The 24503-nt window shown below is 43.1% G+C and overlaps 1 protein-coding gene across 1 annotated transcript in view; it reads right to left on the reverse strand.

Moving 5' to 3' along the window:
• LOC126474196 (uncharacterized) overlaps positions 1-22193 on the reverse strand; it is a 276233-nt gene extending 254040 nt beyond the window's left edge. Inside the window, exon 1 of the mRNA XM_050101659.1 lies at positions 21934-22193. Coding sequence (XP_049957616.1) covers positions 21934-22164 — 231 coding nt within the window. The 5' untranslated portion in view covers positions 22165-22193. The remainder of the gene's footprint in view (positions 1-21933) is intronic.
• Positions 22194-24503: the final 2310 nt, after the last annotated feature.

The following is a 24503-nucleotide window of genomic DNA, read 5'->3' on the forward strand; positions in this document are numbered from 1 at the left end:
GCCAAAAACGCACTGTGAGCTGGGGCATTGTCTTGGTGAAGGATCCATGACTTTTTTCTCCACAAATCGTTCCGTTTTCTCCGTACTCGCTCACGTAGGGTAGCCAGGACGCTAATGTAGTAATGCTGATTCACTGTTTGTCCCTCTGGTACCCAATTAATGTGCACAATCCCTTTGATGTCAAAAAAAAAACGATCATCATTGCCTTGAATTTCGATTTTGACATTCGTGCTTTTTTTTGTCGTGGAGAACCAGGAGGTTTCCAGTGCATCGATTGGCGTTTAGTTTCGGGATCGTAAGTAAAAAACCACGATTCATCGCATGTAATAATATTTTGTAAGAAGGTGGGATCACTTTTAATATTTTCCAGGATGTCAGAACAAATCATTCTTCGGCGTTCCTTCTGTTCAATTGTGAGACACTTTGGAACCATTTTTGAACACACTTTGTTCATGTTGAAACTTTCATGAAGAATCTGCCTAACACTTTCCTTGTCAACTCCTGTTAACTCAGACACTGCTCTGATTGTTAAACGGCGATCTTGTCGAACAAGTTTACCGATTTTTCCAATGTTTGCATCAGTTTTTGCTGACAATGGTCTGCCAGTGCGAGTGTCATCACTGGTGTCTTCGCGGTCATCTTTAAATCGTTTAAACCACTCAAGCACTTGTGTTCGCGATAAACAATCATCGCCGTACACTTGTTGTAACATTACAAACGTTTCACTTGCAGATTTTCCTAGTTTGAAACAAAATTTGGTGTTAACACGCTGTTCTTTCTGTACACTCAACATTTTCCGACGCACAGACTAAACGTCAACTATTTGAAACAGACGCCACGGGCAGACTGAGTGCAGGAGGCAGATGAAACTCGAGCAGTAGGCGGAGCGAGAGTCACGTGACAGGCCACGCGACTTTCAGCCTTATTGCATTCGTTTTATTGTTTCACCAGTACTAGTCCGGTTTTTTTCTAGCCACACCTCGTATGTGTACTCTCTGTCTGGGCTCTGGAGGCAGCAAGTGCGCTGAGTTGAGAGGTGAACGGTGATGGCACAATCATCACCTACCGACGATATATTTTCCTATTGAACAGGTGCAGCCATTTGAATGGGCTCTCATAGTGGGCGTGTGGGAAGCTGGATAGGCGTTCCGTAGGACTGCTGCACTTGTTGGGCACAACGTATCGATGGTCGATACTTTCCACAGTGGTCTGTAGAACGTTTCTACATATGCAGACAAGGTTCTGGACGTCCGCATAGTGCAGATGCATGTCAAATGCGACGCACTGTGCGGGCAACGGAACAGTATCCAGGGACTAAATCTGGGCACATGCTGCGTCATCAGAGACCACTGGGAACTGCCTGCTTGCCACACGACTGCAATCACCTGTGCCTCAGGCCAGGCTGCCACTGACAGCTGGCTACACTGATGTGAAAGAGTTGACTGGAATGTGGAGTAGATCCATGTTGTCCTCAGTTATGAGAGCAGGTTCTGTCTGTTTGCTTGTGACGGACGTACACTTGTACGCAGTAGCTCTGGTGAACTGCCTATCCCAAACTGCACTCACCGACGACACGCAGGTCCCATTCGAGGCGTCATGGTCAGGCGGACCATCAGCAACAACTCACATTTGGTATTTCTGTAGGGTAAAGCAATCAGTGCCTGCTGCATTCCATAGGTTATTATCTGCCTGATACTGGCATCTCGCAGGACAATGCACGTCTACATACGGCTGTTGCTACACAACGTACTGCTCGTGGTGTAGAACAATACAGCAGGTGCCCTGGTCACCGAGATCACCAGACGTCTCTCCATCTGACCACGTATGGCACATGATGAAGCGGGAACTGCACGCATGCAAGAACTACCGCGAAACTACAACAAAAGGCACAAGATGATTGGGAAAATCTATCGCAGGTTGCCATTCAGCATCTTTGTGATCGTTTTCATGCAAGAATACACGCCTGCGTGGCTGGCAGAGTAGGTACACTATATACTCATGAGACTGTCTGGGCACCCTTTACCGTAATATGTGTGTTTCATTTGGTCTGCATTATTTACTCCTTCCGTGATGAGCTACCTGTCATCCATTAGTCAGCAAAGTGAACTTCTCCTTCAGGGTGCTACATCTCTTTCCCAGGCACTGAGGGCTACACATTAATTACAGTGAAATGAATATCCTTAGCTGCATACAGGCGTTGATGTAAATCGACGGGGACAGTTGAAAATGTGTGCCCCGACTGGGACTCGAAACCGGGATCTCCTGCTTACATGACAGACGCTCTATCCAACTGACCCACCTAGGACACAGAGGATAGTGCGACTGCAGGGACTTACCTTTGGCACGCCTCCCGTGAGACCCACATTCGCAACTTACCGTCCCGCACTATATTCACAGTGCCCCTGCCCATCATACTCATTACTCGCGGCTTTACTGCCGATTCCCGTAAAAGTTCGGGCACTGTTTGTGCATCCGCACAGAAGAAGATGTTCGAATGGCTGGTGAGCCTTAACTATATATATATGAAGATGGTATCTGTTCTTTCGGACATGTCAGAAAGAACAGGTACCATCTTCATATCAATACATTAATTATCTGAAGGACAGCGTCAAAAGCTGTATGAGGCTCTTTGCAGGAGACATTGTTCTCTATGGAAAGACTGCAAAGCCCGAAGACTGTAGTTAAACGCAGAAGGATGTGTACAGGATCAATAATGGGTGCAGGGACTTGAATTTGACTCTGAAAGTAGATAAATGTACGACGTTTGGAACTTAAATAGTGGCAACTACTTATTCACAACCGATACAAAAAAGTTACATGTTTGCACCTGTTACTGTCCTTCAAAGTAGTCACCAGCGTTGTGTAGAACCCGTTGCCATGGATGTGGAAGGCGTAGCATACCGTTTACAGAGCCTGTTCTGTTGATGGTGCGAATAGAGTGGTCTACTGCCTGTCGAATCTCTGGAACAGTCCTGAAGCGAATGCCACGAAGTGGTTCCTTCATCTTCAGAATCAAATCAAAGTAACAGTGACTTAAGTCCCGTGAGAATGGTGGATGGTACAGTACTTTCCAGTCCCATCGACCGAACAGAGCAGCCACAGCTTGCGCTGTATGCGCCCAAGCATTGTCGTGCAAGAGATTGGTGCGTTGCGCAGAAAGTGTCGCCGCGTCTTTCGCAAAGCTGGTCGCAGGCGATGCTCCAAAAACGAACAGTAATCCGACTTAAGCCCTTGTGACTTTGATTTGATTCCGAAGATGAAGGAACCTGTTCGCGGCATTCGCTTCAGAACTGTTCCACAGATTCGACAGGCAGTAGACCGCACAATCAACAGAACAGGCTCTGCTAACGGTATACTACGCCTCCCACATCGCTGGCAACGGGTTCTACACAACGATGGCGACTACTTTGAAGGATAGTAACAGGTGCAACCATGTAACTCTTCTGTATCGGTTGTGAATAAATAGTTGCCACCGTTTAAGTTCGAATCCTCGTAACATCTAGTGGTTAAATAGGAGACGAGATCCATTACTGTTCGATTACGCTATTGAAAAAAAATATCATTGAAACTGGTAACAATCGTAAAATACGCAGGAGTAACCATCTAGAGTGAGCTGAATTGGAATGACTGCATAAAACTAATTGTAGGAGAGGCGGATAACAGGTTGAGTTCGTTGAAAGAATCTTGAGGAAATGTTATTCATCCACGAAATAAGGACCTACAGAACCCTTTTTCGACCGATTATTGGGTATTGTTCATCACTATGAGACCCTTACCAAGTAGGATTACTACAAGAGATATGGATGATCCAACGAAGAACGGTACTTTTCGTCACAGGTTCGTTTAGTAATCGCAAAGGCGCTGCGGGGACACTCAAGAAACTACAGTGGGTGTCGCTATAAGAGAAGCGTTGCGTAGTACGGAGAAGGTCAGCGTTGAAATTCCACGGGGGGACGTTCGAAGAAGAGGCGGGCAACATATTACGTCCTCCCACGTACGCCTCGCGAAATAACGACGAAGAAAAAAAAAATCAGGGAAATTAGACTCTATATATATGAAGATAGCAACTGTTCTCGAAAGAACAAATAGCATTAATGACCGTGCATCTTTTCTACAATAAATGATAATTAATGCTTTTTGGTAATCTCATTTTGTCCGTTTTCTTTCGCTCGGGACGGATGTCGCAAGACACCTGTTTCAGTTCGTCGTTGATCCATTAAGTTAGTTTTTTTTTATTATTATTACAGATGGCAGCTACCCCTCTGACCGAACACTCTGAGCCACCGTGCCGGCTTCCATCTGAGCCACGGAGGACACAGATTAATAGCGCGAGTGCAGGGATTTATCCCTTGCACGCTTCCCGTGAGACCCACATTCCCAGCTGTCCACAATCTATATACGTAATGTACCTAATAGATATTTACCCATCCACTCATTACTCGCGCACACTACGGTGACGATTCTAGAGAAGCTGCACGGTCATCAGTGGTATCCGTTCTTTCGAGAACAGTTACTATATACATATATATAGTTAAAGGCTACCCAGCCATTGTCCTTCGTCTGTGCGAATGCGCACAGGTTGCCCGAAGTCGTCACCTTAGTGTGCGCGAGTAATGAGTGGATGGGCAAATATCTATTAGGTACATTACGTATATAGATTGTGGATAGTTGGGAATGTGAGTCTCACGGGAAGCGTGCAAGGGATAAGTCTCTGCAGTCCCGCTATTCATCTGTGTCCTCCGTGGCTCAGATGGAAAGAGCGTCTGCCATGTAAGCAGGAGATCCCGGGTTCGAGTCCCGGTCGGGGCACACATTTTCAGCTGTCTCCATAGATGTATATCACCAACACCTGTCGGCTGCTGAGGGTTTCAATTAATTATCATAAAATTAGACTCTATACGGAAGTCTATTTACAGTCGTTGTTCCCACGCACCATTCACCACGCACTATAAAATGGCTTGCGGAGTGTAAATGTAGATGTAAAATGGAATAGGTCAGTGTATCTATAGTATAGGCACATGTCACCTATTTCACGCACTGTACGGTGGCGTGAGGAGTATGGAGGGTGTTACAGAAAGATACCGAGAAGCTTTCAAGGGCTGTAGAGGGTCTCTTGAGGAACAAATTGAGGGTAGGAACCCGTTTCCAGAGAAGTCATCCAAAGATGCTACTGAGTGTCGACGTCATAGGTGCCAGCGCCCTCCCATAGGTCACCCCTTCTGCAGCAAACGTCAGACTGTACGCAAGAGGAACGTGTCGCAGTGCTGTTTGTTGTTCAGTGATCGCTACTGGTTGCCCCGATCGCCAGAGGAGAAGATGAAGATGAAGATGGAGTTAGCTGCTGCGTTGTGAGGACCTGTCTCCCATGAAGCCGCGCGGGGTAGCCGTGAGGTCTCAGGCGCCTTACACCGTTCGCGCGGCTGCTGCCGTCGGAGGGTCGAGTCCTCCCTTGGGCATGGGTGTGTGTGTGTGTTGTCCTTAGCTTAGGTTAGTTTAAGTTAGATAAAGTATAAACGTCCTGCTGGAATATCGTAGGGAAAATGTATGAACTATTGATCACTATATGACACACTGCGACCTATCCCACTCCGCCAGGGCGTGGACTGGCCAATCGCCGTAACGGTAGGAAACCGCCACGTCTTGGGACAGGGGGAAGGTACGCAAATATCTCGGACTTGAGAACTGCACACCGATAACGGCTTAGTAGGTTGGCAGTTTTTAAGTAGAAAGTAGATTAGGATACCCTTAAACAGCACCTGGAGCGATTTTCTGTAAAGGCCAGTCCGGTGACGGGGGCACGCCCACTGGGATTAGCTCATTGGATATGGCCAAAAAAGTGGGTTTATAAATTTACTGGCGCTCCTGTAACGCTGCAGGAGGTAGCTTCTTAGAATAGTTAGATTAGAGTAAAGAGATTATAGTTCTTACCCACTGAATTACTAATATCTCACATCCCACAGCATGTAAGAAGGTTAAAACTATAATTAGTAAATGCTGGTAAATATCATTGAATGTACTGTAGATCTTAAGACCCACTAATGTATGAGGTGGTGGGTTATTATGTGTGATATTATTGGTTGAATAAAGATTTTTTTAATAAGTAGTGTGTAAGCCTAGGGACCGATGACCTCAGCAGTTTGATTCCATAGAACTTCCCGCAAATTTCCAAAATTTCTCCTATGAATGGAACGCATTGTTGCCTCGGTGAATGACGGTTTAGGACGCAGATTTCCATGCACAGTTTATTTTTCTCTCGTACACTAAGACGCAATGGAGATTTTGTGGGGTTACAGGAGAAATATAAATTGTGGGCTGAAGCACGTGCCCGAGTCATCCACCGAGGTAACAGACCATCGCACTCGTAGAAGACAAGGCACGACATTACGAGGCGTTCCGCCTAGATTCACGTTAACTGCTGAAGGGGTTGCCTAGCGGCAGGCGTCAGCCCCTGTAACTTCGACGCCCTGTAGCGTCGTTGGGTGACGTTTCCGAGCATGGGTTCCCACCCTCAATTTGTTCCTCAAGACATCCTCTACCTACAGTTCGTCGGTATCGTTTCGTATCACCATGAATATGTAGGTGTACATTTACACGATAGGGAGGGGTGGTGATAACTCCTTGTAATGAAGCTTGTGAAGAGATAGCGGCAGAGCAGCTCTGCCTCTACAGTGCTGTTTGTTGTTCAGTGATCACGACTGATTGTCCCGATCGTCAGAGGGGAAGATGAAGATGGAGTTAGCTGCTGTGTTGTGAGGCCTTGTCTCCTATGAAGCCGCGTTGTGAGGCCTCGTGGCCACCAATAAATAACGCCAGACTCAAGATCGAACCGGGATAATTAGAGGCCGTTCTTTTGATCTGGCACGCTAAGTCAAACACAATCTTGGTAGTAATGTACGCCAAAAGAATGTTTTCCACTGACAACAGGCTTGTCGTATCATCAGGACGCGTGCAATAGTAACGGAAATGTCTTGTAGCTTTAACACATTACGCCGCAGTCACACTCCCAGAAGAATCTTGTGATCTCTCACGTTTTCTCGGCGTGACCGTTTTATGGTGTGCCTCCGTGTGTACAGGTGAGTTGTCGTTTTCATTTTATGCGCAACATTTCAGCGAGCTACCCACTCGTCCTCTTCAGTTGCTGCGTGTTGTGCTGTCACCGTGTACTCGCTGCCTGGGGTATCACCAGCCCGTGAACTATGTTTGATCTCGCGCCGTTATTTATAGCTGAGTTCGATTCGCAACACCCACTACCACGTTTGATGCTTTTTTGTTTTTCAGAGCCCGCTCTCATATTCCGTGAAACACAAGTTCTTCCAGCGTTTGCCAGCACTGGTGTGTCTGACGACCTGGAGGATCTTAATAAATCGAGTGCTGGACTCCAAGCCTTGTTTAAAATGAAACATCCATCCCTATTTACTAAGTTTTCCAACATCTTTACTTCAAATGACTGCCTGTTTACGTTGTCCCTGTAACTTGACATTTGCACCACGGTATTACCTCGTTCGTATCCGCCCCCGGTAGCTGAGTGGTCAGCGCGACAAAATGTCAATCTTAAGCGCCCAGGTTCGATTCCTGGCTGGGTTGGAGATTTTCTCAGCTCAGGTACTGGATGTTGTGTTGTCCTAATCATCATCATTTCATTCCCATCGACGAGCAAGTCGCCCAAGTGGCGTCAAATCGAAAGATTTGCACTCGGCGAACGGTCTACCCGACGGGAGTCCCTAGTCACACGACATGTATAAACCTCGTTCGTAATCATGAAATGAAATATGATGAGAGCAGTATCGCTGTGCAAATGCCAAATTTCTGGGACAGCGCAATTAAGGAGTTTGTCAAAAGAGAATTTTCTGATAAACTAATACCGCATACAAATTACGCTATTGGCAGAGGATGACACGGCAGTCAGTCGGTCCCAATTGACTCGTGTAGTCCACAGCGCGGAGCTTTTCTTGCAGTAGTCTGTAATAAAGTACCGTCTAAAAAAGCTGCAGAAGTATCCTTGAGCTATGTGACTGCGGATTACATTAATATAAGAAATGCAGCAACCAGCCATTTCTTACATGTTTTTACTTATTCCAATATGCGTTCGGGCTTTCACCCATCATCAATTGGCGTAATACATGTTTAAATCTTCAATTAGCACGTCATTAAAGACATCGACTGCAATTTGGATGCTGCAATTGCCCACTGCAAAAAAATACTTTATTCAAGTACTACACATCGCGAGATGCATTTTTACACCTTGTTGCTCATTAGACGCACACACAACAACAAACAAAATAGGACGTAAGTACATGTGACGACTAATACAAGACAGCTCACCAAATATAGTACTTAAGTTGACATTGTTATTTTGCAGACAACGGCTAAGTGTCCTAATTGCAGAGGATGTTTTTAACGATGTACTAACTGCAGATTTAAATATGTATGATGCCAGCTGACGACGGGTGAAACGTCGAAACGCTTGTTGGTATAAATAAAAAAAAATATAAAAGTGGGTGACTGCTGTATTTTTAAAGTAATAGGTCTTGTTAAGTTTTCGATATGGTGCAAAGACTTACAACTTATTTTGAATATTCAGAAATGTGTAACTGTACTTTTCGCAAAACGAAGACTACATACTATTCCACGACTACATTGTCAGTGAATGGCAAATGGAATCAGTCAACTCATACAAACATCCCAATAATATGGCAAGTTGTAAAGACATGAATTAAGATATTTAATATGCGATCACGTAGACACATTCATGGGTAAAGCAGGTGGCAGACTGGATTTCTTTGGTTGGGTGCTGGTTTAGTAACAGCCAGTGTACAAAGGAGACTGCTTATAAAACACAAGTGCAACCCATCCTAGGACCACGGAAATACGCCGCGGAGACGTTGACAAACCTTCATTTGTGGATGCTTGAAGACAGAAGGCATCAGTCGGCGACAGCCTGCGTACAAAGTGTATTAAATGCAGGAATCTAGGAATATACTGCAGGCCACCACGTGCGGCTCTTGTTGGGACCAAGAAGGCAGTATTAGAATAATTAGTGCGCGCACAGAGGCATTTAAGCAATCAATCTACCAGTGCCACATACGTGAATGGAACAACGGCAAGAAGCCTTAACTCCTTTTGTAACTGATGGGACACATATGTCCCACTAAAGTAATATACACATATGTCCCACTAAAGTAATATAAAGTTTTGGGCATTGGGACGTCTATATCTTGTATCTGTCTAATGGTAGTATGTAGCGAGTTGCCTTCGTAACTTGGAGAAAAATACTAAGGACCATGAGGTGAATACGTAGCAGGCTGTGAGCGATCAAATGGGGCACCGTGTGTTACCACATGGCACAGTGCGTTTGTTTCACGAAAATCAGATCGAATTCCATTTCTACTGGTTTGTAGGTAATTTACATGCAGTGGGACTTATATGCCCCAGAAACCTTCGTAGAATGTAAAAAAACATTGGTGTGTGGTATCTCAAATCCATCTTCTAGTATTATGTTGGAAACTTGTGTGGTATATTTCATGTTTTTCATTCTCAGGATACTGAACGTGTTTTTATGCTGATTTCTTATGATTTTTCCACTATTGCCATACTGATAAATACATTCTAAAATTAAAAATTTAAATCCTGGGCTCACATGAAAACATGGATCTAGTTAGGTTCGTGGGACACATGTGTTCCACTTCACCGATTTTCAACGTCGGTCAGCTTAAGATTTTCTTTTTTTTTTTTTTTTGTAGCGCATGTGTATTATTTATCACTAACGAAAACAGTTTTTGACCTTTTATTTTTCAAATACATGCAAAATAAATTGTAAGCGTGATAGAATTAGTAGACGGTACAATGGGAAGTGCCCTCTACCAAGCACTTCAGAGTGGTTTGCAGAGTATGGGTGTGGCTGCAGGAAGAGGGACTGATTGCTTTTCAGTAACGTAACCATAGCGACTGTGATTTATTGCCAGTAGTTGAGAACCCTTGCGCTCACATAGAAAACATGACGAAAGCAAAAAGTGATGATTAGAGTTTCTCAGTATTCTATTAATTTAGTTGTCAGACTGTCGCCAAATGCCATTTCGAATTTGCTTTTTTGTGAGCGCGTCGATTACATTGATTTCAAAACTGGGATGGACGGCTTCTTTAACTTCAAATTAATATTTATTAAAAAAGGAAATACTTAAATGTGTCCAATGAAAGCTAATGGAGGAATGTACGACTGATTGGTGTGTGTATCTTGATCAACTCAAATAAAACTATCCGTCACACTAAAAACACTCGTTTCATATATTCATATGGACATAACAAGATGCACATCTCTGGAGTCATTTGTAATCGACAAGATCATCTGGTGTTGGTTTTAGTTCTTTGTTGCAGTCAGTAGTTTCCAGCTCCTAGTTGTATTCCACGCTCAGATAAATTAACAATGAACTTATGAACCTGAACTTGTAATACTTTTATTTACGTGAGTCTTCGATCGCGAGAGTCGTACATAAAAAGAATAATCTGGAGCATTTGGGTTGTTGTACCTTCATTCTGACGATTCTTCTCTTCAGAGCATTTGTGAACTGTTCACCAGATTCCGTGAATACCCGTCAAACTGAATGTTACACATCGCGTTTCGATGACCGATTTTGACAAAGCATCACATTCTGATGCAGACCGAAGGCAAGTGTCTCGTACTGACGGAAACCTGGTGCCGTGAACTGCCGACAAGGCCGAGACTGAAATATAATCACCCTTCATTTTCCGTAAGAAGTTAACTTCCAAAGACGAGCTTCACGGGCTTCTCCCTCTTTCACGAGATCCATAGACCAGCGCCGCTTCGTCGGGAATACCTTCTATTAATCGAAACTTGGCTCCGTCAAAGAATGCCTTTTATTGATCGGAAATCGCCCTGGTGTGCTAAATATACTCTCCGCATTAGTTTCCATTAACTTTTAACGAAACTCGCACGAGAATGTGCACACCTTACTCTCATTAACCCGTATTAAAGACAGAATAATTTAATATCACAACTATTCCGAATTTGTCAGAAAGAAAAAATTAAAGAAAACACGAAAAGTAAGAGTAACGCTTTCTATATCAAATACGGAGGGGAAATTGTTAAAGTGACTCTAGTCAATCCACAGTTTGCACTATCAACTGCTATCACATTCAGTGTAAGGTAGTCCTGCAATGCTGATCTATCAAATTTCTTACCTCCTGCATGAACTGCGTGTGTTCCTCTGTAATTTTTAATAAGATTTCAAATGCGGTTGTCCTCGAATATCTCTAGTCGTCTGTCAATCAAGGTTTGTTCAGAAATCTGAATTCAAATATTTCTACGAGTTTCCATCTTTTATTTGCGTGATCGCAGAAGTTCAGTTGCATACGGCAATGCAGGTAAAGCTATAGTTTTCTCAAGTTTCATATTTGTTTTCATGTTCACTTAATTTTTGAATTTCTGATGATTGTGGTAGATATTTTCTGAATGTGAATCTGACTCGCAACACGTTTTGTTGAGAGTAGAATTCCGGTACTGTAATGTTGACAAGTAAGTTAGTTATGATAGTAAAAATATCAGCTGTCAGATCACAGTTAGAATATGGATTATGTGTTCAGTACACTTACTGAAGTGGAGCCGCAGTACGTTACTCACTAAATTACAGGAATAAGACATTGCACAAAAGTTTGTTTTCGGGAGTAGCAAGCGGTCGCTGTGCTTATAGTCCATTATTAAAACTTTATGCATAGTTTATACAATTACTTCTGAAGATAGTGTCAATCGAACAGAGACAATTACCATTAAATTATCACTAATGGTACCTGCTGCTGCTCTCCAGCCGACTTCATGTTTATGCAACAATGACAAAGAAAATAAATGATTATCTTGCAGCAAAGCCTTACAATACCGTGGAAAGCGTTGTTCTGTATGGTAAATGGAAACAAAAGCTGTCTTGTTGAAATATCCAGAATTATGTCTGGTTTTAAGAATACGACTGTATGTTGAAAACTTACGACTCACATATACAGCATAAATGTACACAAACAGTAATACAGCCTTATGTAGTAGCTTAACCCTGCAATGCTTGAATATAACATATATTCCATTCATCAATTTTACCTTTCTTGCCAAGGTTACGTCTTTCAGGCGAGTTTTATCACATCTGCACACATGGCTGTAAACAATGATATAAAATACTTCTTTCAATTATGGTTACTTAGCAACCCTCATTCTATGTGAATCAGTGTTAAGGACTTCCATTTATGTCGTAAAACATATCACGTACTAAGAATGTCCATGAAGAATCTTCAACAAAGAAATATCTTAAATTTTATTTATGGATATGTAGGTTTGGATGCACGATGTGTATGGAACGACAAAACGTGTGATCTTTTAAATACCATGAACACGTTCTTGTAATAAAAGGTAATTCATACACGTGCGTTGTCAAATCGACTTTCTACTGGTACAATTACACATTCGTTACTGCTTCGATACGTTCTACTGCCTCTCAAAACAAGAGTCCTTTAAAACCAATTCCAGTGGCAGTGTACTACACAGAGCGGCACAATTGTCTGTTTATGAATAAGATTTCATTATTCAATTCCTAGAAACATCTCTCTGTCTCGAGAACGTGAACTTAAACTAACAGAAAATGATTTACCAATATCGGATTGTCGAAATGTGCTTTTACAGCGATCGGAAACACTGACCATTTATCATAATTTATGACTCGATGCTCTTTCCTGTATTTTTCTGATGTGCCATTAGTAAACACAACTTTTATTAGCAATAATCTTGAATTCACTTAAATAATTTTGTATCTTCCGAAGTATTACCACGAGTTATCTCTATTAAACATAACATTAAAGTACTCTTTGCTCATTCGAATGCAGTTGACGTCAGTACACCTATAGAAATGCATGCGTAATTCCTAAGGAGTACAGGGTGATCCGTTATCAGGCCTTGAAGATGAGGATTATTCGCAGTGGCTGTTATGTCTGGCTGTTAAATTACATCTTCGGTCTCGTTCGTGGTTGTTGGTTGATTGGTTGAGTTGGGAGAACGGATCAAACAGCGAGGTCGTGGGTCCCATCCGATTAGGGGAGGATGCGGAAGGTAGTCGGTGGTGCCCCTTCAAAGGAACCACCCCGGCATTTGCCTGAAGCGATTTAGGGAAATCACTCATCGTAACGGTAATGAGGGTGGAGCAGAAATGCGTACAACGGACAAGTACCCAAGAGGACCGCTACTGAAGGTTGATCGAAAATTATCTACGCCTCTCTTTCTTCACTTAACAAGGTATATAAAAAAAATTCATATCTCAAGCGTTACCCCGAAACTAAACAAGAAGAAACCAAAGTTACTACTGGAATCTGTTCCGATCCTCTTATTGAAATTTACTTTTGAGTTCTACATTTTAGTAACATTAAACCATAAACAGTTGATTTTGTTTTCTGATTTCGTCCAAGGCTGCGTTAATACAGTCACTATAACTGTACTACTGTCACTTTTCGATGAAATCATGTCACTTTACCGATCAGACACAGCCATTCAGAATTCATTTTTATAAGGGAGGTTTGTGACTGTGAGAAAAATCAAAGGATGTTCACACGTCAGAAGTTCAACTTTTGGAACTTAAATTATGTATTCATATAAATAGCTAAACTCGGTAATTACATAATGTTTTAGTTCCGTGGCCCTCATTTCAACGATAAAAATGATGTACTATTAACCTATCCTTAAAAATTACACTTTTCATAAAAGGGGGATAGCAGCTTTTTCAGTTCTCTCTTCACAGCCTTTCCTTCTTTCCCCTGCTTCGTTAGTTACTTTCAGCAGAGTACACGATGTCTAACATGTTTAAACATTAATAAGCATAACTAGTGAATTAGATGGCTATGTGGATCTTTCCTATAGTGTCAGACTCATTAAGATACATTAGATTTACTGGCATTATATTAATACTTTTGCCTGTTCGACTTACTTTCATCGAAATTTATCTCTGAACTATAAATTTTAATAACATTAAAACAATAGATATTAATTCTAAAATCTCTTCAAAATATTTCTCATTTTAACAGATACTCTAGATGCTTTTCTGCGTTATGCTCAAATATAACGGGATATAACGGGGTAATTTGCGAAAATCCATATTTTAGCGTCTGTCAACTGGGTTCCTGAAAATTAAAAAAAAAATCTTATCTATTAATAAGCTTCAAGCCTCGCTAAATTTTCTTGCTAAATTTTCATTCTCTTTCAGTCCAACATTTCTTAAATCGTTTTTAATTTGCAATACTGTGATTTACATGTTATAAACTTACTTAACATCTGTAACGCACAAACTTCCAAAGATATGCAGTAACACCAGCATAAGAAACAGAAATTAAAATAGAAGCGATTGCCCCACAATTTGTAAAATTTTCAGATTATCCAGGAGACGCAGCACGTTTTAATGTAGTCTTTGAGAGTTAGTTCCATAAATGAGAAACTATGGATTTGTTACGTCAGTGTTACGTGACTAGCTTGCAGATTCGCGTAAGATTCCGTTATATCGATTAATTTTTGTGGAGAGGTATGTAAGGAATAGTAACACAATTCACCATCTGGATGAATCCTGAGAATTTGCTGTTACAGAAGGCTTCGACAGTACGAAGGAGAACGAAATCAGATAACTATGACCGCACGAGAGCGTAGTTTTTCACGGCTACGTTCTTGGGCAAACCTTTCTCGTTTACCTTGCGCCATCACTTTTGTTTGTGTCAAATTTACAGTGACCTTCTCTATCATCATCATCATCATCATCATCAAAGGTTATCCGTCATACTAATAGGCGGTATGGTACTTACGGTATTTCGCTTGCAACTAACCAACCTATTCCACAGATATGTTGAGGAACTTCCATATCTCTTGTGAATGCGGTAGCAAGCCCATTGGTCACACCGTATGTACGATTTCAAAACTCCACACAGAACGCCCACCTGCATTAAATGTTGTGATTTTGACAAAGCTTCTGTTGCCAAACGCAGCCTCACATGCAACTGTATTGGGTGAAATGAGAACCTAATGGCATACATCTTCCTAGTGGGATTCAGTCACCAAAGAAGCAGATGGGATCAGAATTTGGAACAATTACTTTAACTGAAACAGCAGCTACACCTTCAGTAATGCATGAAAACTGGCGCTCTATGCCGAAGGGCTACAGAAAAATAATCTGAGTTATCTAACATAATCAACATCGCTACTACTGTTCCTCCATCGGCATAGTCTCTGGCAGCAAATGGAAGTTACGTGACGTGCGCCACAGTTCCTCGCACAGTAGATCAAATCTTTGTCATCTCATCGTAATCTAAGCACAAGATCTCACTTACTGACTTATCTAGTTTACTAGCCGTGCCAATCCATAAAAGAGAAACATACTTAAACAACTCCTCTGTTTCTGCTTTCCGCTTCCATAACAGACTATTGTGCACTCTATGTGGAATTCCATACACTGTTGCATTATAGAAGAAGTTGAAGCACCTTATTCTGTCACCCTCAAAACACTTTACCAAAAGTGACGTATATGACGAGTTTCCCCTCTGTCAAAAAGTGAAGCAAATGCTCCCATCTTCTGCCAGCTATGCTTCTTTCCCTTTTGCATTTCGAAGTCACGTCACTTTGTTCTTCCATTTCTCCATTACTGGTTTTTTTTATTGTATTTCTCTTTGCCTCCCTCACCCATCCACTCCTTGTCACCCACCCACTACTGCTAGTACCCATAGCACAAATGTACCTGCTTTAACTTATTTCGTGTACTTGTCATGAACGAACATAAACTCTGACGATTTTTTCTGCATTATTTATGTCATAGTAATTTCCAGTTGAAGTCTATACTGGATATAACTAATAACACATTTGTCGTCATGAATATAATCTAAAATATCTAGAATGCCAGCTATATGGGAGAGAGCGATGGTCTTAGTATTTCCAAATAAACAAATCAACTAGTGAAATAAAAATAATTTGGAGTTCAAATGGTTCAAATGGCTCTGAGCACTACGGGACTTAACTGCTGAGGTCATCAGTCCCCTAGAACTTAGAACTACTTAAGCCTAACTAACCTAATGACATCACACACATCCATGCCCGAGGCGGGATTCGAACCTGCGACTGTAGCAGTCGCGCGGTTCCGGACTGAAGCGCCTAGAACCGCTCGGCCACCGCGGCCGACTAATTTGGAGTACTGCATTCCAAAATGTTACACCACCTATTAGCACAATACTTAACTACTTACCATACCTTCAGAGAAAGTAATCGAAAACTTAAAAATACAAATACATCATACACCAGAAAAATAGAAAAAAAAATTACCCGAAGTTTTAAGAATGTCACCGTTCCTACCACGCTTTTCTGTTCACATCGTACTCTATTAAGCATTACTAGTTAGTTTCAAAGTTTAGTCATTCTCAGGTACTCAACAGATGCAGAAACGTCTTTTTCGTGAATTGTATATAACAAAAGGCGCTTTCTATGCATAGTTCCTATATAGCATGGTTATCAGTGTACACGACACCGTATAGATATACACAAATATACACGCAGTTACTTGTAGCTTGACCACTTCTGGACAAGTGTCATGGGAAAACTTATTACTATGTAAGCCTGAAGCCAGACAAGAGTAACGCTTTCTTCTCGAGAACAGTTTTGAGAACATTGCTGTACTAGAACTGTAAGGATTATAATCTAAATATAGTAACCAGTCGCAAATGCCACTGTAGCTCTTTATTCACTTTTAAACGTTACCACTTTCAGAGATTTAAAAACACATCGTCAGATGGCTGTTACACGCTTCCATGCAGGGACATGTTGTGCTCTTTCGTACTCTGGTGATGTGGTGTACGCTGCCGAGTCACGCATTTGTAGAATATTTTATTGTACCTTTTTTAAAAATTCCTCTGTTGCACATGCAGAAAGTTTTCACTGCACATTTCACTAATAATTAGTTTAATTACCATCATTATGGTTTTGACCACACTACAATGTTTAGCTCTCAAATAACGTGGTCCAGCTTGACATGGGTAGTAATTAAGAAAAACTATGTCGAGCGTAATGAATGAGTTCTTTGAAACTTTGGTGGTTGTTAAACTAATCATTAGTGAATTTTATAACTCAGACATAGTGCATATGCAGCACAGAGAAATTAAAAAGGAAGTACGTACAACCGGTGTAACGCGTCGTTCAGATGCATACACCACCTCACCAAACACTTAAAGATCACAAAGTGAAGCCCTACTGTGGAAGCCTGTAAGAACCATCTGCTGGTGGTTTTAAAAAAATATGTCCGAAATCAAAATGGTTTGGTGCGAATAAACTTTTTTGCCGCACTTGTTGCAGGTTTAAGTTGTAATCGTTAGAGCTCTAGCCAAATCACGTTGCTTAAAATGTCTCTTTTCGACAAGATAGCATGACTAAGATTATTTTCGAACTTCGCACAGTTCCAGATCATTCCACGACACCTGTAGACAAGTGGCGAAACTTCAAATAGCTGTGTGTCTAATTTATGGATACCTATTCCAGTGTCGTGTGCTCTGAAGACCTTGGAATGCATGAAATGTGCGTGGACTGTGCTTTTTGTTTTATACAGTTTACGAGGCTGATGTATCCACACATATTACTCATTTGAGATGGAGCTGTGATGGTAACTAGCTAGTTTATAAAGTTCAACATTCTGAGTTCTTCTGGGCTTGTAGTGTTACAGACATTTTGTAAGGACATTATAGGTTTAGTAAGCCAAAACGCTGCTATATTCAAAGAACTTTTAATACGATGTTATTTTTTTGGTTCTATAAACTTATTTCGGCTCCTTGGCCGTTAACAAAGTCTCTGCGAAAATACTGAATTTTTAGTGTCTATATCTGTTTCTTTTTGTAATTAATAACAATTCTGTATATATCTTTTACACTAACGAAAAATGTTAAATATGTCTTAACATACAGATTACACTGCTCAGACATTACCTACAATTTCGTCTGTGCTACTCCTACAATACCCAGCGGTACACGGTATTACATAGCGACAGCGTTAACGATGTATTACGAAAGTAAGTACAATGTCAGGCATCCAGGGTGCCTCTGCTAAGAGTAATCAGGCGCTTTTTCCCTAGTGTTTCGGCAGATATTCGCAATTTCATTTTTGCTCTGTGTAGCCGGAATCATCCCAAACAAATAACGCTCGTCACGACTTTCTTGCAGCTCCCAGTACGGACGGAAAGTTTCGCTTTGTTTCCCGTTACAAACAAAACGAGTGTGAAGCGAAATTTTGCGCGCTCATTCGATAGAGGGGTTGCCAAATTAGTCTAGTGCGATGTTCGTGTTACCGATATGTATTAACAGGGAGAGTGAAAACATGAAGAATAAAGAGTACTCCGGTAGCGACTGAGTAGCTCTGCTACTGCATGGCTGTAGCAATCAGTGCGGCCAGGGCGCTGTTGGAATAGCGGTTATTCTTCGTGTTTTACTGTTACTTTCAACACATATCGACAGCACAAATTTAGCACAAAACTAATTTGGCACCGCTCTATCGAATGGGCACGTAAAATTTCGCTTTAAAACTCATTTTGATTGCAACGGGAAACAAATCGACGGCGGTTGTCGCATAAATGACGTGATGAGCTGTACTTGTTCGGGATGACAGCAGCTACACACAGCAAAAACGAAATTGCGAATATCTGCCGAAACACCAGAGAAAAAGCCCCTGACGACTCTTAGGAGAGACACACTGTATACAAAATTGTTATTAGTTACAAATAGACACAGATATATTCATTAATATCTCCATAACTTTGCAGATAGTTTGATAATGACAATGAGGCCGAAAGAAGCTTATAACACCAAAAAATAGCACCGTAATATGAAGTCTCTGAATACATCAATGTTTTTGCTTACTAAATTTCTTTATATGTAAATTACGATTTTAAAGTAGTAACCTGTTGGAAACGATATCTTTCTTCAAACGTATCGAAACTGCGGCGGCTATTCAGAACGAGTCACTTATATTTGTGTGCAGCGTGTTCGGAAATTCCCGTTACGAACTTCTGGGGTTAGTCCGTAGTATTCTGAATAGGAAAACTTGTCTGCTAACGTACCGTTTCCATTCTACGACGGTTTCCGTTCAGATGCTTAACTTACCCACTTATGCTCCAGGAACTGAATTAGACATGACGCAGCACAGTTATTAGGTAACAACTGTGAAGCCGGCCGGAGTGGACGAGCGGTTCTAGGCGCTCCAGTCTGGAACCGCGCGACCGCTACGGTCGCAGGTTCGAATCCTGCCTCGGGCATGGATTTGTGTGATGTCCTCACGTTGGTTAGGTTTAAGTAGTTCTGAGTTCTAGGGTACTGATGACCTCAAAAGTTAAGTCGCATAGTGCTCAGAGACATTTGAACCATTTGAACAACTATAAAGGAAGCATAACGAAACATCCATTTATCGTTTATGCACATCTGTTTGTATTAACATTTAAACATAAAGTGTCTACATTATTCCAAAACAAAGAAAAAATAGCATACTGTGCGCACCGAACAGTACTGATGCATCACAACAGTGGCTCGATGTGGCAACCACTAACGTTGTTACAGACATTGTACCTACGAAGCATGTTCAGGTTGAGACAATCCATCTCAACTGGTGTCTTCAGTTTCTAGTGCAGCGGCTAGAACTTGTGGCAGCAGATATTCCTCTGTCTCTACAGCAGTCTCGCAGAAAGGGTTGGTAAGTTTGGGGGAGGAGACCAAACAGCGAGGTTATCGGTCTCAGCGGACTAGGGAAGGAGGGGGAAGGAAGTCGGCCGTGCCCTTTCAAAAGGAACCATCCCGGCATTAGCCTGATTTAGGGAAATCACGGAAAACCTAAATCAGGATGGCCGGACGCGGGATCGAACCGTCGTCCTCCCGAAAGCGAGTCCAGTGTGGTAACCACTCCGCCACCTCGCTCGGTCTGCAGCAAGGCAGCAAGGCAGACGTGAAGCGAAATCAGGTAAAGGTCTGACTTTGTACACGTAACTCTGCCCATCCCATTGCATACCAGAACAAGCAACTTTTCCCTTTCCCTCAACAGAAGTGGATGAGTTAAATGGCTACATCTACATCTACGTGGATACTCTGCAAATCACATTTAAGTGCCTGGCAGAGGGTTCATCGAACTAACTTCACAATTCTCTATTATTCCAATCTCGTATAGCGGACGAAAAGAATGAACACCTATATCTTTCCGTACGAGCTCTGATTTCCCTTATTTTATCGTGGTGATCGATCCGCCCTATGTAGGTCGGTTCAACAAAATATTTCCGCATTCGGAGGAGAAAGTTGGTGATTGGAATTTCGTGAGAAGATTCCGTCGCAACAAAAAACGCGCCGTTCTCTTAATGATTTCCAGCTCAAATCCTGCATCATTTCTGTTACACTCTCTCCCATATTTCGCGATAATACAAAACGTGCTGCTTTTCTTCGAACTTTTTCGATGTACTCCGTCAGTCCTATCTGGTAAGGATCCCACATATCGCAGCAGTATTCTAAAAGAGGACGGACAAGCGTAGTGTAGGCAGTCTCCTTAGTAGGTCTGTTACATTTCCTAAGTGCCCTGCGAATAAAACGCAGCCTTTGGTTAGCCTTCCACAGAACATTTTCTGTGTGTTCTTTCCAATTTAAGTGGTTCGTAATTGTAATACGTAGGTATTTAGTTGAATTTACGGCTTTTAGATTAGACTGATTTATCGTGTAACCGAAGTTTAACGAACTTCTCTTAGCACTCATGTGGATGACGTCACACTTTTCGTTATTTAGGGTCAACTGCCACTTTTCGCACCTTTCAGATATCTTTTGTAAATAGTTTTGAAGTTTGTTTCGATCTTCTGATGACTTTATTAGTCGATAAACGACAGCGTCACTGCAAACAACCGAAGACGGCTGCTCAGATTGGCTCCAGAATCGTTTATATACCGGGTGATCGAAATGTCAGTATAAAATTTGAAAACTGAATAAACCACGGAATAATGTAGATAGAGAGTTACAAATTGACACACATGCTTGGAATGACATGGGGTTTTATTAGAAGCAAAAAAATACAAACGTTCAAAAAATGTCCGACAGATGGCGCTGCATCTGATCAGAATAGCAATTATTAGCATAACAAAGTAAGACAAAGCAAAGATTATGTTCTTTACAGGAAATGCTCAATATGTCCACTATCATTACTCAACAATAGCTGTAGTCGAGAAATAATGTTGTGAACAGCACTGTAAAGCATGTCCGTAGTTATGGTGAGGCACTGGCATCGGATGTTGTTTTCAGCATCCCTAGAGATGTCGGTCGATCACGATACACTTGCGACTTCAGGTAACCCCAAAGCCAATAATCCCACGGACTGAGGTCTGGAGACCTGGAAGGCCAAGCATGACGAAAGTGGCGGCTGAGCACACGATCGTCACCAAACGACGCGCGCAAGAGATCTTTCACGCGTCTAGCAATATGGGGAGTTTTTTTTTTTTTTCAAATTTATACTGACTTTTTGATCACCCGGTAGATAAGGAACAGCAAACGGCCTGTAACACTACCTTGGGGAACGCTCAGGAGTTCTGTTTTACTCGATGTCTGAAGTGAAACCGTCTTAGAGCGGAAAAGGTTGATTTACGGACAAGGCTTCCTATTGAAAATATTACGCACTCACTGCCCTCTACATGTTAGTAGTGGGAATTTCCGGACGTCCTGTACGACATACTACGTAGAAAGTGAGCTCGGTGAGTGCACGCCTGGGGTGACCTGATGATGGTACTTGGTACCGAAACCGGTAGTTATTTGACAAGATAAAGATTCAAGAAAATAATTTTTCAGAAATCAATTTAGGCAAAAATATGCGCCGTTTACCATTGCAGTGAATAAGCGCCAAAGACATAGAGAGAGTGGCGAAATACTCACGGGGTACTCGTCGTATCGGACAGCGGACTGGTAGTCCTGGTAATCGGGCGGCTGGGGGATGGGCGGCCGGATGGCCCTGGACTCGATGCTGATGGCGTCGACGGCGGGCGGTGCGGGCGCGGGGGCGGCGCCGGCCACGGACAGCAGCGCCGGCAGGGTCAGCAGCAGCAGCAGAGGCGGCAGCACGGCAGACTCTGACTGCGCGGGGGCGGAGGACCTGTGGCGGGCCATGCTGTGCTGTGCTGTGCTGTGGAGTGGACTGGAGGTCGCGCGCCGTGTAGCAGCGCGGCCGCCGCAGCGGCCCTTATAAACAGGCGGCGGCGCCGCGGCGCTGCCCCCGCCGGCGCTCGGCGACGCCTGCGCCGCGCGCCGACGCCGCCTCCGCAGCGCCACCGCCGCGGACCCGTCCACAACCGGACACCACTCCGTGGCCGGCGGAGGCAGCCAGGGCCCGTCAGATGAGCCCACTGTTAGCATTCAGTTGCCTGCTATGGGAGGTTGTAGGGGACATAAAAAAAAAAAATTCCCTAATGTCATTTTTTCCTATGGCGAGTATTTAAACCGGTAGAGGAACTGTGCTCTGGTTGGATGATCAACTGGTTCCAGGTTGTGGAGACACTGTAAGTGAAATGGACGTAACAATTGCCCTTGAAGGACTGTTCTTACATTCGTCTGATTCGTCCCCATGTTACGTGCAATTGCACGAGGGCTGATTGAAGGATACCGCTCCGCATGCTGCAAGACAGCTTCCTCAAATTGCAGCGCTCTTACCGTGAACCGTGTCCCTGTTCAGGTACTCTGCTAAATGACCCGGTCTCATGCCGACGTTGGTACACAGCAGCAAAGGTCGTATGATCCGGGATACTGAGATTAGGATATTGTTGTTGATAAACCCACTGTGCAGCTCGTCCGTTGTGGTGCGCTACGGAGTACGCGCCAACCATATCAGTCTACTCACTCCAGGGGCGCATAGTTTTATACGCCGGCGGGAGGACCCCCCCATCTGCAGTGCTTGTTGCGTCCAGATTACTGTCCGCCTTATTTTACTTGCCTGTCTTTTATTCTATGACCAGAGGGCGGTGGTTTCCTTGCCACCGGATTTGCCCTCTATTTTCCAAGACGACGCAACGACTGTGGTTAAGGTCTTACGGTTTTGTGTCCTGTCCAATTTGTTGCCTCAGGTTTTAGGGAAAGGATTTTAATGTGCCTGCTGGGTGACTGGCTCACCCAGGTTTTAGGTACGAAGTCCACCAGTCACGATTACCTACTTGCTTGACTTCGATTTCTGTTCTCTTTTCCTTGTGTTTCTTCTCCTCTTGTTTTGCCTCTGTATGTGAGGTTTTGGAACTGCATCAGGTCTGTGTCTTTTAGCCGTTCTCTTTGTTCGCTGTCCGTCTTCGTCCCTTCACCGCATGTGTTCCTGTTTCTATGCGTTTGGGCAATGATGACCACGCTGTTTAGCGTCCGAAAACCTCAAACCACACACACACACTGTATCGCTCCATTCGCAAAAGGAGACAATCCACTACTACACTGGTGGACAGCAGTTGCCTACAACTGAAGATCGTAATACGCCCTCTAACAACTGAAGAGCGTAATACGGCCTCCACCGGTTTAAATAATCCTCGTAGGAAAAAATGACACTAGGGAAAAATATTTGTTTTGATGTCCCTTGCAACCTCCCAGAGTTCGTCGGTTTAAATACTTTTCACCCTGTATTAATTTCAGCATTACAGTCGTAGTCAGTATCATCACCGTCACATTCATCATCATTCTCATCTTCATCACCATCCTCATCCGATAGCTCAAATACATCACTTGGTGTTGGGAGTGCCTATATTGTTGGCGACATCCTTAATCGATTTCGGCTTCCCGACCAGTGTTCGGTTTTTACTGCGGAGCTTTACGCTGTTCTCCAGGCCGTCCAATACATCCGTCGCCATCGGCGGATACAGTATATTATCTGCTCAGATTCGCTCAGCTCTCTCCTCGGTCTCCAAGCTCTCTACCTTGTCCACCCTCTGGTACACCGGATTCAGGACTGCCTCCACTTGCTCTCTGTGGCGTTCCTCTGGATCGCAGAGATTTGGTCATCACGCGATTGTTGCGGAAATGCTTCAGGAACTCGGGTGGGAGTCTCTAAAGGAAAGGAGGCGTTCTTTTCGTGAATCGCTACTGAGGAAATTTAGAGAACCAGAATTTGAGGCTGACTGCAGTACAATTTTACTGCCGCTAACTTACATTTCGCGGAAAGGCCACAAAGATAAAATAAGAGAGATTAGGGTTCGTACAGAGGCATATGTCCTCAGGGAGTCACACCTAGTGATACGTGGCTGGCGACCACGGGGCCTCGAGCTGAGTCCTGGCATTGCTTCCACTTACTTATGCCAGGCTCCTGACTTTCATCTTTCCTATCTGACCACCCTCGGCCAGCTCTTGTTCTTTTCCGACCCTGACGCTATTAGGTTTCGAGGGCTAGGGGGTCTTTCATTTTCCAACCTGTACTTCTCATGCAGCGTCCGACCCGGAGCGGGCGGCTGCAAAAGGCGGCTGTATCCCATGTTCGGGGC

The sequence above is a fragment of the Schistocerca serialis genome, chromosome 4, assembly GCF_023864345.2.
Source record: "Schistocerca serialis cubense isolate TAMUIC-IGC-003099 chromosome 4, iqSchSeri2.2, whole genome shotgun sequence".
NCBI classification, from domain to species: domain Eukaryota; kingdom Metazoa; phylum Arthropoda; class Insecta; order Orthoptera; family Acrididae; genus Schistocerca; species Schistocerca serialis.